This window comes from Trematosphaeria pertusa (assembly GCF_010094035.1).
Source record: "Trematosphaeria pertusa strain CBS 122368 unplaced genomic scaffold BU26scaffold_6, whole genome shotgun sequence".
NCBI classification, from domain to species: Eukaryota; Fungi; Ascomycota; class Dothideomycetes; order Pleosporales; family Trematosphaeriaceae; genus Trematosphaeria; species Trematosphaeria pertusa.
Window position 1 is genome coordinate 1,878,722 of NW_022987217.1, and position 17,314 is coordinate 1,896,035.

General features: G+C 55.6%; 8 protein-coding genes across 8 annotated transcripts; 5 read left to right on the forward strand and 3 right to left on the reverse strand.

Moving 5' to 3' along the window:
- Positions 1–389: 389 nt before the first annotated feature.
- On the reverse strand, positions 390–2,794 carry BU26DRAFT_504620 (uncharacterized protein; the record flags this gene model as incomplete). Its single annotated transcript, XM_033826784.1, has 3 exons — positions 390–659; positions 729–1,798; positions 2,386–2,794. 3 exons carry the CDS (start codon positions 2,792–2,794, stop codon positions 390–392), a joined length of 1,749 nt encoding a protein of 582 aa, XP_033685259.1.
- A 1,757-nt stretch (positions 2,795–4,551) lies between these two features.
- Positions 4,552–5,113, reverse strand: BU26DRAFT_408267 (uncharacterized protein; the record flags this gene model as incomplete). Its single annotated transcript, XM_033822893.1, has 2 exons — positions 4,552–4,793; positions 4,852–5,113. Coding segments are annotated over 2 exons (504 nt in total), but the record flags the coding sequence as incomplete, so codon positions are not given.
- BU26DRAFT_298264 (uncharacterized protein) lies at positions 5,008–6,154 on the reverse strand. Its single transcript, XM_033821744.1, has one exon. It carries the CDS (start codon positions 5,967–5,969, stop codon positions 5,205–5,207), a length of 765 nt encoding a protein of 254 aa, XP_033685261.1. The 5' UTR covers positions 5,970–6,154; the 3' UTR covers positions 5,008–5,204.
- A 3,004-nt stretch (positions 6,155–9,158) lies between these two features.
- Positions 9,159–11,643, forward strand: BU26DRAFT_298116 (uncharacterized protein). The gene has a single exon (XM_033821741.1). It carries the CDS (start codon positions 9,260–9,262, stop codon positions 11,402–11,404), a length of 2,145 nt encoding a protein of 714 aa, XP_033685262.1. The 5' UTR covers positions 9,159–9,259; the 3' UTR covers positions 11,405–11,643.
- A 1,186-nt stretch (positions 11,644–12,829) lies between these two features.
- On the forward strand, positions 12,830–13,298 carry BU26DRAFT_298189 (uncharacterized protein). Its single transcript, XM_033821743.1, has one exon. The coding sequence runs from the start codon at positions 12,932–12,934 to the stop codon at positions 13,184–13,186; it is 255 nt and encodes an 84-aa protein (XP_033685263.1). The 5' UTR covers positions 12,830–12,931; the 3' UTR covers positions 13,187–13,298.
- On the forward strand, positions 13,109–14,024 carry BU26DRAFT_298445 (uncharacterized protein). Its single transcript, XM_033821746.1, has one exon. It carries the CDS (start codon positions 13,387–13,389, stop codon positions 13,891–13,893), a length of 507 nt encoding a protein of 168 aa, XP_033685264.1. The 5' UTR covers positions 13,109–13,386; the 3' UTR covers positions 13,894–14,024.
- A 142-nt stretch (positions 14,025–14,166) lies between these two features.
- BU26DRAFT_298425 (uncharacterized protein) lies at positions 14,167–14,823 on the forward strand. The gene has a single exon (XM_033821745.1). The coding sequence runs from the start codon at positions 14,440–14,442 to the stop codon at positions 14,782–14,784; it is 345 nt and encodes a 114-aa protein (XP_033685265.1). The 5' UTR covers positions 14,167–14,439; the 3' UTR covers positions 14,785–14,823.
- A 1,995-nt stretch (positions 14,824–16,818) lies between these two features.
- BU26DRAFT_298470 (uncharacterized protein) lies at positions 16,819–17,314 on the forward strand. Its single transcript, XM_033821747.1, has one exon. It carries the CDS (start codon positions 16,856–16,858, stop codon positions 17,120–17,122), a length of 267 nt encoding a protein of 88 aa, XP_033685266.1. The 5' UTR covers positions 16,819–16,855; the 3' UTR covers positions 17,123–17,314.

Below are 17,314 nucleotides of genomic sequence, written 5' to 3' on the forward strand. Positions count from 1 at the left end.
GGATGCGTGCGTACATCGGGGCATAGAAGAGGCTCCGGCTAGATATCCGCGGCCGAGACGGACAAAGTGTTGGTGGAATTGAGATGGGCGCGGGCCGCAGGTAGCCTTGGGTAGCAGGAGTAGCCGCGAGAAATCCGTGGAGTACCGGAAAAGGGTTTGGATTGGGTTGGGTACAAGTTGGATTGGGCTAGACGTATATTAGGGTTCGTGGTGGAAGAAGGGATGTCGAGCGAGCGTCGGGGGTATCTCTGCGTTATTTTCGAATTTTGATGGGTTTACTTCCATCTGTGTAGCGATCCTGCCAAAGTCGTTTTGCTTGGGGCACGGCTGTATGGGTTCAGGACCGCTACGCTCCTCTAGATATTGTGCCATGCCATAGCATCGACCCCTTACTCATCATCGTCATCGTCCTCACTCGGCGAACCTAGATCCTCGACTATAGAACTCCGCGGTGGCTGCTGCGTAGCCGGAACTTGAAGGCGTGATGAGGTAGGTTCCGCCTTCACATTACAACCCCCTTGCTGCTGGCCGCCACGCTTAACAACGACGTCCTCCTCTTCGTCCTCACTCTCTTCTGCTCGCTGAGCTTCGGCTTGCTGCATGCGCTTGATCTTTCGGACGACGATGGGATCGTGGCGTAGGTCGCCGGCAGTTAGCATCTATGCATCCGTTAGCCTCTATACTCTCCGAAAAGCCAACTCTAGTAGCATCGCAAAGAGAGGTCCTACCTGACTGCATCCTGTAACCGGACACTCGACTGCCCTCTCTCCACCCCTCCCTGCCCCACCGCCCAACCTTGTGTTACTCCTCCTAATCATCTCTAGTATCGCATTCTTCTCGAACGTGTGCGGACACTTGCCGCTGCTATACGGCTCCTTGAACTGCTGGAAGGTGAGCGGGCATCTCGTACTGATCGTCGCCCTGTCCATCACGATATCGTCATCGTCTGCGTCCCTCGCATTGGTAATGCCCGGTGCTGGCGAGCCGGTTTCCGTAAACCATGTATCGGGGTGCGGAAGCGGCCGATCATCTTGGTACTTCGCGTCGTGCACCATTTTGCGGAAGCCGATGTAGTCGTTGTTGCTGGAGTAGCGCGTGCCGAGAGCGAGGGAAGTGTATTCGTTCTTTTTGCGCGTCATGCGGTCGGTGAAGAGGTCGGTGGGAGATGTGAGGACGGGGCGGGAGCCGTCGAGGGGCGTTGGGCCTGGGGTTGGGCCTTCTGGTTCTTCGTCGTCCTCGTCGTTGTCCATGTCCTCGTCTCCGTCCTCGTCTTGTGTACGTCGGCGACGCTGGGATTGCGACTGCCGCTCTGTCTGCTGCTGGCTCATCTGCGTCTGGTACTCCTCTGCCAGTTGGCGCGGAGCATTCTGCCTCAACCACTCCAGCGACTCTTGAATGCGCTGCGCAGCTATGCCTCCGTCAATGACGGCCCTCATGCTCTTCTCAAGCTGCTTAGTCGCTTCGTCAACCTTCTTTTGTAGCTTTGTCAGCTTCTCTTCCTCCGCATCTTGGTCTTCATTATCGATGCCCTTTTCCCACCTCTTGCGCCGCTTCGCCGTGTCCTCGTCGCGCTCTCGCAACTTATCGTTGATAAGACCCGCCGCGTCAGTGATCAGCTTTGCGGCTTTCTGATTATGCTCTTTCAAATGGGTGATGTCGCGGTTGTTCAACGTGCGAAGCCGCTGTTGAGCCAGGTCATTGAGCGGGTGGGACGGTTTCTTGTACGGCGGGAGTTCGAGCGCGGCGGATGGGGTCGGTTGGGCTGTGGAATGCCGATTTTGAGACGCCATAATACTGGCTATATATCGGTAGCTTTGAGATGAGAGGTTATGTGGCTATCGATTGGTGGTGTTCGAAGTAAAATCGCTGGAGGTTTGGCGTTCACGCGTCAAAGTGGCCCGTGCGCCAACGCGTCCCGCATGTGACCGCGTCTTTCACCTCACCTGCAATTCCTATACTCGCTCACCTTTGGGCATTGATCGATGAGAACATGGATTATTCGATATCACTCACAGGATAGTTACATCTTCTTATCCTGTATCAACAACCATTGCTTCATTCTTACCCTATTCCCCTCCCACGAACGGGATTTATCACGACATTTCTCTCAGTCTCTTCAGCTCATGTTAGCAATCTATACCAGTATTCACATCTTTCCGTGTAAGGGGCTGCTCTGAAGGGTTACAAATCTCAATCTATTCATTCCATTTCCTTAACGCCTCTTTTTGTAGCTGTCCAAGGCGCCAAACAGCCACTCCAAGTATTACGTCCCAGTACGCTCATGTCATGTCCCAGCTACACCTGCACAAAGCCTCAGTCTCCCCACTCAACGATCCAGCCTCCAAACTCTCTGCCTCTCCCCAGGACTTAACATCCTTATCCCACCTTCTCCTCTCTCCCTCGGACCCAACATCCTCCCATCCCCATCCCTCTCTCCTCCACCCCGCTGCTCCCCAAACACCCTCGGCGTTCTCGGGCTACGCAAATCCAGCCCCTCACCCCTCCCCTCTCTCCTCGCGCGCTCCAGCTCCTCCAGCTTAGCTTCGAACGCCGCGCGGCCCGGCGTCCACGTGAAGAAGCGGTTGGGGATGCGGAGGCGCAGGGCGAAGCGCGCCTCAAGCAGCCGCGCGACGACGTTGAGGACGAGCAGGAGTAGCAGGATGGCGGCGAGGGCGATGGACCACGGCGGGTTCCAGCGGGCGTTTGCGGCGGCTTCGATCAGAGCGAGTTGGGAGGGGGTGAGGGTTGCGAGGTTGGGGGCTGTGGCGCTGGTGGTGGTGGTGGTGGGTGGCATTGCGTGTTGTGTGTTGTGGGCGTAAGGTAATGGTGGTGGCGGTGTTTGTTTTGGTTTGGTTTGGTGAGTTGGCGGGTTGGTAGGTTTGTGAGTATGGCGTTAGCGACTGTGTGGTAAGGCGCTGGGGGTTGTAGATGGATGGGTTTCGTTTCGCGCAGTGCGGCATGAGAGGGAGAGCTTTTTCGTCGCTGATTTCATGGTGGGTGGTGCACGGATAATGGGGGCGCACGATGGGGGAGTGAAAGGGGATGTGTGTCTTGTAGGTTCGCCTACAGGTGGCTAGTGAACCACGACATGTTCCTAGCTAGGGCTCGAAAAAGGCGTGCCGGCTGCGGAAGAAGTCCTGTCGGAATTCCAGCAATGGATATGTGTGTTAGATGGCGTCTATCATGGTTCTTCAGTGAGGTACAAGTCGTTTGTCGGCTGCTACATTGTTGAGATGAGGGAAACATAGAAGCTGGCACTCTCGTGACAGGCAAATCATTGTGTTTGCCATGAGTGTCTAGAAAGGTTCAGTTCAACGCTATCGAGATGGACACTTCATACCTAAGGTAGATCGCCGTTGGGTAGTGAGCCTTGCCTCACTCTACGGTATAAGGATCAAATACCAAGCGCATCCTGACACTAGGTAGACAGGCAATCGCTGCTCCTTTCACGTGCCTCCCCTTCGCCCGAGCATAGCTTCGGCAAGGCCCCAGCTATCAAGCCTCCACACTCAATACTCCTGAAACCAAACACAGAAGGCGGCTACAGCGCAGATCCATGATGAATGCCTTGGCGGCAATCAATGTTTCGGAAGTTTTGGCGCCGTGGCTTAAATCATGCTAAACTCGGCTCAGACTCGGATTTGTTGGTGGAGTGGTGGAGCCGCATAAAAGCCCGGTACACGTGGACGCCTGTCGTATACGGAGCAAAAAATAGAGGGAAAGGAGTGGTCTCGTGCGAGTGCCATTGTCGATCCGATAATGCGTGCTGGTCTTCGGATGCAAGGCTGGTTGGTGGCTGATTGGTAGCGAGCCTACGCAGCGCGTATGTCCCGAATTAGGAGAGCGCGAATGGAAACAATGGGGGCTTGGCTGCTGGGCAGGACCTGCGATGCCTAAACGGTTTCCGAGCTCTTGCTTTGGAAGGCTTGGTGGAGTGATTAGACGACCAAGGAAAAGAGGTTGTTATGCTTGGAACAGTGGTGGGGGATCAGTGAAAAAGACGATGCTCTGAAGACGAGGACTCAGATGATGGATGGCGTGAGCAAGCTCATGCTGTCTAGTAGTATTCTCAGAGCGCCCACCCACTAGCTGATATGACTAGAGTGCCCAATGACCCATTCTGTATAATGCCGCTACACCCAACACGCCCGAGCAGCAGCAGGATATCGTAAGATCCAGAAAAAAAATGACTAGAAGGAGAAGGGAAATTGAGACCCAAAAATATACCACGGAGCGTCACCAAGCGTTCATCGACCTACTTCGTGATGCGAATGCCCGCCTGCGAAGGCTCGAGGTTCGTTGGCTTCTAATATGAAAGCCTCGTGATGGCGGGAAGGACTGGCGGGTTTTTTTGCATCCCTAATCGAAGAGAGCCGGAAGCCGCCCGGTCAATCGATTCTCGGAATCGACGATGGAGGCGTATGCACAGGGAGCGGAAGGCGAAGCTCCTGCGCATGGGAATCGATCGATGATCGCACCTTGCCCTTATTTCTTGCCTCCAAGCACCGACGATTTCCAACCCTTGGGCGTAGGCGTATCCACGTCAAACGTGCTTGTGATGGTCGTCGTCGTCTTCGCCTTCTGTGCATTGGATCCCAAGCCCTTCTCGACGTCTCGCTCTGGTACCTTTGCGTTCCTGGCCGGAGGAGGCGAGTTAAGTCGCACGCCAGTTCGTCGGTTCTGGCGCTTGGAGACGTCTGAGCGACCGGTAAGGCGGCGGGAGGCACGACGGATCGACTGCCGGACGTCCCATTGTCGCTTCTTTGCAAGCCAGAAGAGTACAGCGGAGCCAACTGTGACACGATGTTAGTACAACTGTCATCTGGAAGTGGGAGGAATATTGATGCTTACCTCCTCCGACAGCAACGAGAACGGCTACGACAATGATGGCTATCAGCCCTCCTCGTGAAAGACTGAAGGCACCTTTGGAAGCACCTGCTGCTCCGGCGTCGCTTGGGTCCTGAGGGTTGTCCACGCCGCCATTGTATCCCGTGTTGGGCGTCTGCGCTGCCGTGTCCGATGACGCGGTAGTAGTCGTCGCACTCTGAGCAAGAACGTCGTGTGCGAGGACAAGGAGTGACAGAAGGCAATGCAGTAAGATGTTCCTTCCCATGATGGCGGCCTGAAATGCAGCGAAGGGATTCAGATGGAGTTTGGGGTGGTACGACGGCGCACCACAATCGCGTGTTATGTGTGCGCAGAGATCAACTCGTATCGTACAGAGACAGGTAGGTCAGACTGCAATCAGCGGAGCGCTGGCTCACCTCTATATTTGCGCCATGTTTATCCAGACCCCGCGGCGGATGGGATCCTGGGCGGTTAGCCATCGTACGGCGTGTGATGGACCAGGTTGGCTGCCGGCACTCTACATGCTTAATTTTGGCAATGGGCTTGAAAGCAGAGGGCTTGGTGGCATGTGGCGTCGCTATTGGTGAGAAGGATGAGATGTGGGCGCGTATGGTGTTGAGGGGAGTGGTGGAGCAGCGATCACAGTGCAGCGGGACGAGCCCTGAGGCGGCTCCGATTGGGCGGCGGGCGAGCAAGCGCCGGGGCGCCAAGTGCCTGCATATTTTTGGAGCCAGGGGCAGAGCCGAGAGCGGGTACATCCTCTTCGTCTCCAACATCTTGTCGCTCCGTGCCTCAACACATGGCGGCGCGGAAAGCTTGTTTCGAGTGATAGGTGCAGACGGCCGGAAAGAATATCGTTTCATGGATTTGTACGATGCAGCCGCGACGACGAGCCGGAAGCTGTGGGCCGAGGGAGCCTTGGAAAGACAGCGACGCTGAGAGAGCATCGCGGTCTCGAACACGCCGCTTGGCATGAGCGCGCGTTGAAGACGGAGCGGGCGCTGGTGAGTTCTGCCTTGCGCCTTTTGCTGGGTATTGTGGTGGCTCGAAACTACAGCAATCAGCCATACAGCGACATCCGGCATGAAGTCAAGTAAGACAGGGTAAGAGAGGCTCATCATTCCTCGGAACAATGAGTGCTTCTCTACGCCCTTGGTCTCTGTAGGTCCTTCACGGCTTACGCGGTCGGCTTCGTATCCCGCGGATTTCTATCAATGCTAGGCTGCGACGGCGGAGTGTTCGCTTTCGTGATACGAGTTGTAGGTGCCGGAGTAGTGAGGTTGTAGAGCGTGTCGATGCCCGGTCGAGATGCCCCTCGCGGCTTCCCTCTAAGATGGCGGAAGGTGCAGAGTTTGCCTCGACCGCTCAAGCATCACTCACCACCATCCCTCTTTCTCCCATCTCGCCTCCTTCCATCTGCACCTTTCTGACTTCAATCCATTTCCTCCCTCGCTCGTTCTTCACGTATCCGTGCCAGCCTTCCGGGCGCCATGTCTGAGTGGGCAGGCCCGAAAGGGAAGCAGCCGGCCAGGCCTCACCCTCCCTCTCGCCTCAGGCAGGAAATCCGCCTCGAGTCGACTGATGACGAGCGAAATACCGACAAGAGCAGAGTCGAGGTGCCAAATAGCGATATTGTGATCCCGGAGACGCAGCTTGAGGTCTTGGGGCATAGCATGAGTGGTAACTTCGGGCCCGATGACGGAGTACCCAACCATCCAGATCAAATGAGTCCTAAGAGTCGTGCCCTCCTTGAACGTACCCAGGTCTCGAAGGCGCATAGTGCATCGGCCTCCTTTTCCCCTATCAAGTTCCTTTCGAAGCCAGCCCTAGGTGGAGACCGACCATCGCCACCACCCTTCATGTTCAGCCAGGCTAGAAAGGCACCGACGAAGACTTCGCCCAAGGAGGATGCAGGACGCGCTGAGGCTTTTCCTGCCTCTGCCGAAGCCGCGCCTGCTTCTGATCCCCCGATGGAAGAAGCCGCCAACGGTAAGTGTCTGAACCCCGGCCCACCTGCAGGTCGAACAGCTGGCCCACCTTCCTCCCTAGATGGCGCCTTGGACGGACCTAAGCTCGGCTCTCCTGTTGGCCAACGTGACGAGGATTCTGCTCGAGACAGAGAGGAGTCCTTGCCTCTTCCAGAACCGGAGAACCAGCTCCCGAGTGAAGCCTCGCACACCCTCGCCACAGACTCGGCTGCTTTTGGTGACCAGTAAGACATCTGTTATGGAACCCTTCTGGATCATGGCACTTGCTGATCAGCAACATAGTGAATTACCAGAGGCAAGTGCTGCGCCATCGCCCCGGCCCTTCCCCCGCCCGAACGGTCCATTCGGCCCGTGGCGGCCACCCAGCAAGAAAGGCAAGAGGCCTCGAAGGATGAAGGGTCCGAGGCATAGTGGAATATCACCGGCAGGACCCATGCACGCCGGCCGTGAGGGAGCGAGTGCAGAAGTGTTGAACTATGAACAGCCCATCCTGGACGTCTCGCCAAATACGCCTGACGATTCGGCTCTTCCTGTCACTCCACAAGAGGGTCAGCACAATGACGGCGATGAGGATCTTCCAGTAGGGCCCGCTGCTTCCCCAGCGACTTCCCAGAGCGAGCACGTAGAAGCGTCCAATGATGCGTTCAACATCCAGGAGGATAACGCGGGTGGCTATCGAGGCAGACAATACGCCTCACCCCCAGCTCCTCATCCTGATCGTCAGATCGCTTATCCACCAACTGTGAATGAAGCGCCAAAGGCCGTCCAGCGACACCCGGACTTCGAGGAAGCGCTTCACGGGACCTCATCGCGTGGCGGCTCAAACCGTGTTGACAAGCCACGGAGGAAGCCGCGGCCTAATGGTCCTGCTTATCCCCTTTTACCCAGGCCTGGTATCGGCGCAAATGTTATGAATCTTGCCCCCGAGAATGATGCTTTTCTCGGCTTAATGGGAATGGCTTTGCGTGCTTCAGAACTGAAAGCTCGGGATATCGTCGACTCCAAAGCCCAGGCGTACGAGACCGCAATAGCGGCACTCCAGGAAACCGTTACCCACCAGAACAATGTGATCGAGGATCTGAGAACGAGTAATGGTGGGCTCAACAACGATCGTGAGCGCCTCAAGGAGCAGGGAATGACTATGCAGAAATTCATGAACGGCATGGATAACGATTACAGGAGATTGAAGAAGGACACCGAGACTCACCATAAGAACTGCAAACAGGAGCTAGAGAAGAAGATCAAGGAGATCGAAAGCGAGAAGACAACCTTACTTCAAGAGTTCTCAACAATGATTGGCTCGTTTGACAAAGGACAAAAGAGCATGAAGGCAACTTTGGATGAATGCTTCATCCGCTTGCAGCTCTCCGACTTTAAGAAGAAAAATCTGGCCGAACAGCTCAGCAAGCAGAATGCACTACTCGAGGAAGAGAAGAAGAGGCGCACCAATCTAGAGCAGCAAATTCTGCCCTCTTTACAAAACTTTCAGCGTCATCTCGAAGACAGTCATGCCGCGCTCTCCGAGAAGCTTGGCAGCATACAGACTTCGGAGGGCGATACAGCCGCTGACAAGGAACGGGACGCTTGCCTGAAGGAGTGCATAGATTCCTTGCGCAGTCTGCAAGCGACTCCGCTTCTCACAGCCAAGGATTTCCAGAAAGCGGAGAGTATGCTTCGCTTTGTGCATGAGAGGTGAGTTTGAAGACATTGTTATTATATAGTCTACTAATCACCTCGCAGCATTGACACAAAACTCGTTGGACTGATGGACTCCGTTGAGGCCAGTCGTTTCCCGGTAGAGGGCGTTCAGACCTACATCCACAACCAGTTACAAAATCTCAGCGCCGAGGTCCTCAAATACGATGAAGTCGCCGCTGAGTACCACAAGGCACAGCGGTCAAACGAGATTTTGAACCAGCGGCTCGAGACCCAGAAAGAGCAGTGCGGTAAACTGGAGGAGCAGATCGGGAGCTGTCGCCAAGATGAGGCCGACCTCAGATCGCGCTACTCGCAACTGGAGAATGAGCTGAGCGATCTCAGACAATTAGCACGCGATCGAGACTCTAACCCGGATCTCGAACAAGAGATGACCAGCCTGCGTCACCGGGTGAGGAAGGCTGAAGATGACTTGCAGACGAAGATCACAGAGCTCGACCAGGCCAATCAGCATCTTCAGGGCCAGGCAAGTGAGGTCGCGAAATCGAAGGTGAGTGATCGTTGCACCATCAGCGATAGAGTCTAAACGTATGTAGCAAACGGCGGAGGAGCACAAGAAGAAGCTCATACAGTTCGCTCGCGACGTCAAGAAGAGCAGGAAGGCATGTTGGTTGCTCTTTGGAGTGATAATTTCGCTAATCTGTCTGTAGGCTAACGAGACTGCCGTCGAGACACAGGCGAAGATCGAGGAGAAGTATCAGAAGGCTATGAAAGAGAAGGAAGTATCCTTGAACGACGAAATCCATCGCCTGAGACGTGAGCGAGACGGCAAGGATGCAGCTCTCGTTGCGTTGCAGAAGGATCTCGAAGAGACCCGAGAAAAGCTGCAAGCCGCAGATTTCGATGTCCAGAGCTACCGCGAGGAGACGAAGCGGCTCGAGAGAGAAAATGTTGATGCTGAGAAGAAGTTGAAGAAGGCGCAGCAAGTGGTCGACGAGGAATCCAGTTTCTCCTCTGAGCTCGCAGACCTGAAGGAGCAACTGGCACAGAACACTGACGCTCTCCACTGCAAGGAACGCGATCTCACTACCTTGCGAAAAGACTATTCCGGACTGAAGAGCAAGGTTGCTCATCGCGAAGACGAGAAAAGCCAATTACAGATGCAGTTGACCGAGAGTCATTCTGCCATCGAGAGGTTGCGGAAGGAATCTGATGCTCGTGTCGAGAAGCACCAGAAGGATACAGCGGCCTTGCTGGAAGCGCGCAATCACGTAGAGTCCTTGCAGAAGGAGAAGCGAGGCTTGGAGTCGAGCCTGGAACGATCTCGCCTCAGTGAGTCTAAGATGAACGATGCTCAGGCAAAGTTTTTGGTTGAGCGAGAGGGTTACCAGACCGAGATCGCTGAACTGCAAGCAGCCATTGAAGCAAAGGAGCGGGAAATGGGTCGAGTGCAGGCCGAGGCAGCGGAGAAGTTGGAGAGAGCCGCGGAGAGTCATCGCCTGGAGGTTCGCGAGTTGAGACACCGTTTGCGCGAGTCTGAGAATGCCTTAAAGGAGACTGAAACCAATCTTCGCCGCTCCGAGATCGAACACAACCGACAAGTCGAGGAGGTCAAGAAGGGCTTCCGAAAGAAATTCGATCAGCTTGTCCAAGCCAAGGTGACGAGGTCTCAGGAGCAGAGCGGTCAAAGCATCTTACCTGGCAAACCCCGAAACCCCCAACCTTTTCCGACGGTCTCTAGCACTTCCGTGGACACGTTACACAATGTCCAAGAGGATAATCCGAGGAAGAAGGTCAGCCGACAGAATAATTCGGTGCTGGGCAGCTCAAGTGCATCCCACACGTTGCAAGGCCCGGTTCCTGACTCAGCGACGGCGCTCAATGCTTGGTCAAACCATCGTGAAGAAGGTCCTCTCAGCCTCGACCTTATTGATCCAGCTCTGAGAGATGACCTGGGAGCAAGGGGATCACTTGACGAACACGGCGTCTCGGTCGTAGGTCCTGCCCCTGCAGTGGTTCCTGAGACACAGGAATCACTGACCCACAGTTTCGACCTGTTCAACTTGGACACGAATCAAGCGTCGGGTAAGGATAAGAGTTCTAACAGCATTCTCTCTGATATTCCCTCGGAAGAGCTCGACACGTTCGAGACGGAGCATTGGCCGATCCCGGCACCGGTTGGGGCGGTGCGTCGCGAACGCCCTTTGCGCGAAGAGCTTCCTGTTCACGGAAGAAACATGGAGACTCCAATTCGGGCCTCGAATGTGCTATACCCTGACTCTCAGTATTCTGGCTCACAGGATCGGCCAAAGTCCCAAGCTAATACAGCCTCTCGGATCATGCCTCCTCCACAGCAATTCCCATCACCCGGACATGGTACATCCGGCCGGGTGACAAACTCTACCGAGTCTCGGCCGCGACTCTCTCAGCGAAGCGGCAGGACGAGCGCCAATGCCACAAGCTCTCCAGACTATGTCCATCAACCAGCCTTGGGGTCGATGACCTACAGTCTTCGTAGCGGGAGGAATGCGATGCCAGCAGTTCTCCAGCGCGATGGTACCCCAAAGATTCCTGAACAGCCGTCCAGTTATAAGCGGAAGAGCTCCGCAAATTATGACAATGAGAGTCCGTCTTCGAAACGTTACCGCAGCTCCTCCCAGTCACTTCTACCCTCGGTCCCGAAAGTATACCAAGCACAAGCGGCCGGAGTATCCGATGCTCCGTCACGTCTTCGGGGCCATCGTCGCACTCCTGACCCTGCAGAGGGATCCCAAGGTCCAATGTCTTACCCAAGAAGGTCTAGTGTGGGTGGTCCGGCTCGTAAATCCCCCGCGCGTTCTTCCCAGGGTGCTCGAGGTCAGCTTTCCCTTGTTCTTGGATGTGGATCCATCGTGCTGACTGAGGCGTATTAGGTCGTAGCAGGCGCGGTAAAGGCTCTGGGAACTATGAGGACCGCTTCGCGCAGGAGCTAGAGAACGGTCGCGCGCGGGGCGGGCGCTGAGGACGGAGGTCTCGAAAGGCGATAGTCGATGCTGGAGGGTGTGTCCTACCGCATCCTTCGAGTAAGCGACTTGCTGAGATGGAAGCCAATGCTCGCTAGGGTTGCAAGCAGCGTTATGTTCGGGTAAGTCCTGAATGCAGGAGCGGCTGCCACACGTGCTAACGGTTCCTAGATGATTCGCGCGAGGGTCTGATATGATATTCGATTCGGGAGCACAATGTTATTGTAACGGTCGGCGGTGGTTTGTAGGTAGTGGGCGGCGGTTATCTGTTCATTATCTTCATCACGTATACGGTACTCGAGACTGGTGTAGGTGGGAGTAATTGGCTTCGCCTTCGCCTCGAGGAAAGCAGGGGAAGCGCCGTTCGTTACGCAGGGGCAATGGAATCAAAGCGATGCTATGTGTGGTATGAATATGATTGCAGCTGGTTAGATAGTATCCAAAGACTGTATCAGTTACCTTTCTCCGAGTCCGAGTGGTGTGGGCACTATGCACCGGAGTACTCCCTCGCCACACTACGAGCAACCGGCTGTGGCCGGTGTGGTTGCTATGCTGGGGGCTGCGGCTAGCCTTGGCAGGGACTTTGCCGTTGTCTGGTGTGAGGTCTCCCCTTCGCAAACTTTTCGCTCGACTCTTCACCCCCATCTCTCCCTCCTCCCTCTCAACACCAGCCACCACCACATTCCATCACGACATTGTACTTCGCTGCTGCCACTATTATGAGCAAAGAGATGAAGCTCCGATCCTTCTTTTCTTTCCTGCTTCGTCCTGCGGCGCGCGCTGGATCCTCGGCGGTGGCTTCTTTTGGGAGCGCCGTCCGGGATCGGGGGCGGCGACAACACACCTTCGCGCGACCTCCTTGGGTATAGTGTCTCATCTCCCTCACTAATAACGACAGCAGCAATGAGCTCCAGCTTGTTGCTTGTTGTTGACTCCCCTCCTCGTCGAGATATTGGCGTCGACGCTTCGGCGGCGCTTCGCCTGCTCGCGTCGTCGGGCGCCCACAACAATAACTCCAACACCAGCAGGTATACAGCAGCCGCTTTCTGAGTAAGTCACCGACATATTCATTCTCCTCACCCAACTGTCTGCGGCGAAAAGACGAGTTTTGTTGACAGCCAGACATGTGTGCGGCAGGCGGCTTCGGCGACTCGACCGCAGGCAGCTCACCGGCAATGACAACGCGACCTGGTACATGCCAGCAGCTCCCTGAGTAAGTCCTCACCCTATTCATCCTCCTCACCTACTTTGCTTCGGCGAGAACGTTGGCGTCGGCTTGCTGGGTGTCTTCGTCGCGAGGGCGCCGGCGAGCGGGCGCGAGCTCGCATTGTGCCGACTCAACACCACAACACCACGCCAACTCCTCCCTCATTCAGCAGCCAACACATCTCGCAATGAGACTCCTGCTAATTGGGCTTACAGCTGCTCCTGGTCGCTATGGGATTCGTCTTCGGGTGTCTCTTGTCTGTCTTGCGCGATTCCAGCTCAGGCGATCAGAAGCCCGCATCGCCACTCCAGCAGCGTCATGGCCAGCTTCACGCTGGTCGGCAGGAGACATACACATATCAGCGAATCGACTCAGCTCGTTGGCTGCGGCTGCTCGACTTCGACTCTCAGTCTGCGACCCTCGACCTTCGACAACGACATCACGGGAGCTGGTCCGTGCCCGGCCGTGAAAGTGGCGATCTCTAGGGAAGCAACCGAGTCCAGACAAGTATTAACCCTTGTACTCAACCCCTCTATTCTTCTTCGTCCTAGCATGAGATCAGTAACTTGGCTGACTTGGACTTAGACAGGATACTTCTCTTTGGGGCGTCGGCACCACACCCCGGTCTAGCGTCCTGCGCGGTCTCCTTCCTGCGCGGCACCGTCAACCATGCACATACTCAGACATGTTTGGTGTCTGTACTCTCATGGAGCAAGTACCTCGTATCATCGAGTCCCTGGCGGCTTACTCGATAGTCGAAGTCTTCGTCGCACTCAAGATGTCGCTGCCGCCTTCAGTCCCGACCTGCCGGACGTCCCAGTCAGACTTACAAAAGGTACGGTCGCCTTCTTGCTCTTCTCTATTCTTGTCATCATCGCCTTCTTCTTCGTCTCCTTCCTCACCATCGTCTCTACGTCTTCTTCGTCGTCATCGTCATACTCTTCCCCCTCTTTGTTCTTCCATCTCTTCTCCCTTCGACGGCCATAGAGCGTCAGGTCCGCTTCCCCATAGCGCTACCCACGCTGGTCTCATCTCAGACCACTGGCCCAGAACAACATCTCCCCAGTGGAGTCGTCGTACTCGAGAGAGAGCAAGCGCCATCCTTCGGGGCGGCAGGGCGGCTAGTTCGTGTCAGTTTTATTCCGCAAGTCCTGTCTCGGGCAAGGGACGGCACCTGGCTTCGGCTGGGTAGGATGTCCGCCCGTGCTAGCTCTTTGCCTCGATACGGCGGGCGATGCCGATGTTTTGCTTCCGGGACTGGCTGAGCACCGCCTGGTATGGGCCTTGCCTGGTGTTATTGGACGTGTCTGTGGTTGCGTCGAGGTCGCACATTCTTCTCTTCTTCCTGCTTCATGCTGCGCGTCGTCTTTGGGCTTTTGAACGTCGCTGACTCTTGATCGCAGAATATCATCGCATCACCGAGCCGCCCTTCTTCATCGCCCTCTAGCCTACCATCACAAGGTGAGCCTCATCCACATACTCCCCTCTTCTCCCATCCGGCTGACGGTCCGTCGGTGCGGCATCCTCATTGCCGTATCAGGACGTACCAGCCCAGATGAACCAACCCATTCGTCGACAGGCAGAAGCAGGCACTCGGCTGGCAATCCGAGTTCAGGGACACGGACCCAAGAGGAGGGCCCATTGGAGGGTCCGGCGTGACCCGGGTATGTCATGTGGGGGTGGTGAGGTAGACCACCTTTTGTGTGCCCTCGCCAGCTTCTTTGCCTCGAGATGAGCGATGCCGACGTGTTTCTACCGGGACTGGCCGATGGTATTGCCTGCCTTATTGTACATGTCCGTGGTATTGTCGAGCTCGTACATACCTTCTTCCGTTGTGGTTTCGCTTTGGCAGTTGTCGCTGAGCATTGCTGACATTGATGGCTTCACAGGTTCTCGGGTCGTCGTCCTCCTCCTCCACGCCTCTTCTTCGACCACACTGTCTTCCCTCGCTCTTCGGTACGTCACACTATCCCCTTCTCTCCCTACCCTGGCCTTTATACACATTTCGGCCTCAAACAGCTCAGGTCCGCTTCCCTATAGCGCTACCCAGCTAGCTCCTAAGCGGAGCAAGGGCCCACAATAATAGATCATCATCCAAGATCCGACGGTGTCCGGGCCGCAAGTAGTATCTGGTCTTTCTTGGGTGCGGCCCTAGACATGGCTTAGACACATGTCTGGTTGGATAGATGAGCGGAACTCGACACAACCGTAGCCGGTGGGCAGGGACCGCATTCCTGATCATACGGCGGCTGGTTGTCGGGGGCCGCACATACTCGCTTATCATGTTTGAAGCTGCTGCTGGCTTTGTCGGTGATTGATGGATTTTGCTGACTGTCACAGTGTTACTTCTTCTCAACTGCCGAGAATCTGAAAGGTAGGTCCTCCCTGCACTTCCAGGGACCATCACTGACCAGCTCATCCAGGCTCTTTTGATCCCCTACCTCTTCTGCACCGTACGTCACACACACACACACACACCCTCTTCTCTCTCCTCACAAACGGCCTTCTCAGCCATGGCTCCGACCATCCCATGTCGGACGCATATCGAAGAGCGCCCAGATGAATATCACACCGCGATCAGTCCGGACAAGGAAAAGACGCTCTTCGCCTCTCTGATGAGTAGCGAGAGCGCCGTCTCTGGCCCGGGGGCGTAAGTTTCACGGGGAAACAATTATCCTTTCGGACGGTCGAAGGGCTTGGGGCGTAAGATCGCGTCGATGCAGGTTGTATCCGCGGTGACGTTGACGGCCGCTCCGTCGTGTTGCTGGTGGTGGACCGATGCTCGTACATCTATTCCCTTCGTCGTATGTTGGCATGTCTTCAGAGCAACTGCTGATCTTGATACAGACTCTTCCCGACACCAGCTTCGCTGGTCTTCATCCTGTAGGTGAGTCATCCTCTCCCTTCCTCTCCTTCTTCTTTCGTCTTCTGTCCTCCACGGCTCTGGTGTTATGGCTACGACTTTTCCATGTCGTTTCCATGCAGCATAGAGCCAAGATGAACGTCAAAAGCGCGGTACTGTGGGTTGTTGGGAGAAAAGGCCTGCTTGGGGCCCCAAGGCAGGTCAGTCGTCAGTCGACGTGCTAAAGAAACGGTGTGCCTAAGAGGCAAAATAGCGAACGAGTAACAGCTCTCGGACGGATTCGAGAGCCGGGGCGATACCGCGATCGATGCAGGAAGTTTCCGCGGTGACGTTGGCGGCCGTCCGCTGTGTTGCTGGTGGTTGTCCGTTGCTCGTACATCTCTTCGTTGCTTTGTTGGCTTCTTCGTTACTGAGAGCACTACTGACTAGAGCTCCAGGTCCTTCTTCCGATCGCATCGCGGCTGACGTCGAAGCTGGTGCCCGTGGAGGTAAGCTCGTCTTCCTTTCCTTCCTCTATCTTCTTGTCGCACTCTCCTTCGGCCACGGCACCTGAGCCTTGATCCCACATATCGCTGCTCAGCTGTGCCTTCGGCCAAAAACAACGTCACACCGCGGTACTAGTGGGGAATCCTGGGGGAGCAGCCTTTAGGCTCTCCAAGCTTACTCGGAGCCCCAAGGTGAGCGCCTATGCTGGGCGGTCGGTCCGTACAAAAAGTCGTTTCAGGTGGAAAAGTGCTCCTGACGGTTAGGGAGCTGGGGCGTATGTACCGCGGCCGATGCAGGATACACCCCCTAGCGACGTTGGCAGCCGTCTGCTGTGTCGTTGGTGGTCATCCGTGCTCGTACATTTCTTCGTTTCTTCGTTTGACGTTGCTTTGAGCGTCGTCCTTATCAGAACAGCGCTGACGATTTACCAGGTCTTTAGTCCCATAGGATCACGACTCAGATTGACTCAGCCAAGTGTTCTCCCCGGGTTCGCTCGTTCTTTCTTCCCAATCGGCCTGCCCGACGGACTGGACACGACATCCTATTCGCATCCAGTGCAGTTCCTGTCTGTAGTCAGCTGTGCTCGATGCGAAAGCGGTTTATGGAAGGAGGGGGCATGTGTGGCTCAGACATGCGTGTTATTGTCGTACACCGAAACCACAGGGTGTCCCCCAGGCTTTCTGTACGCAGGATCTGTTCACGACGAACCGTGTTCGCCGTAGTCATCATCGCCATCAAGGAAAACAGAGCGCAAATCGAGCGACTTACTAAGCTGTAGCTTCTCTAGAAGTGGCACTCGGCTCACATGAAAGCGATCACGCTTCCGCTGCTTTCGATAGCAGTATCAGGACTCCAACCTGGTAAGTCGAATCCTCTTCCTTCTCTTCTACACTGTTTTGGCGGTGATGAGTGGAGGCGCCTCGATAGTCCGCTTTCGGCTCGAACATTGCTGACAGGCTCTAGGCAGAAAAGATCGCCGCACTTTCCTGGATTCCTTCAGGTCGACACCAGATTCAGTAGGTCAGCATCCCTTCTCTTTCCCGATCTTGTTGGCGATGATGAACAAAATTGACCAATCGTACGAGAAAGCCTGGGCTTCGGTCTGCGGTTTCGATGTGCGAGCATGAACAGCTCTAAGCCACCTCTTTCATCGTCCACTTTCGCCTTTCGCTTCTTCGAAAAGCTTCGCTGACATATCGAGAACCAGCTTCTTCGCGTTCATCTCGGTCGTTCGACGACCACAGTACGTCTCCTCACAATCCCC

What these genes read in the sequence shown, in the direction of transcription:
- BU26DRAFT_298264 (XM_033821744.1), bottom strand. Translation starts at nt 5,969, where the DNA reads ATGATGAGCCTCTCTTACCCTGTCTTACTTGACTTCATGCCGGATGTC.
- BU26DRAFT_298470 (XM_033821747.1), top strand. Translation starts at nt 16,856, where the DNA reads ATGAAAGCGATCACGCTTCCGCTGCTTTCGATAGCAGTATCAGGACTC.
- BU26DRAFT_298116 (XM_033821741.1), top strand. Translation starts at nt 9,260, where the DNA reads ATGAAAGAGAAGGAAGTATCCTTGAACGACGAAATCCATCGCCTGAGA.
- BU26DRAFT_298445 (XM_033821746.1), top strand. Translation starts at nt 13,387, where the DNA reads ATGTTTGGTGTCTGTACTCTCATGGAGCAAGTACCTCGTATCATCGAG.
- BU26DRAFT_298425 (XM_033821745.1), top strand. Translation starts at nt 14,440, where the DNA reads ATGCCGACGTGTTTCTACCGGGACTGGCCGATGGTATTGCCTGCCTTA.
- BU26DRAFT_298189 (XM_033821743.1), top strand. Translation starts at nt 12,932, where the DNA reads ATGGGATTCGTCTTCGGGTGTCTCTTGTCTGTCTTGCGCGATTCCAGC.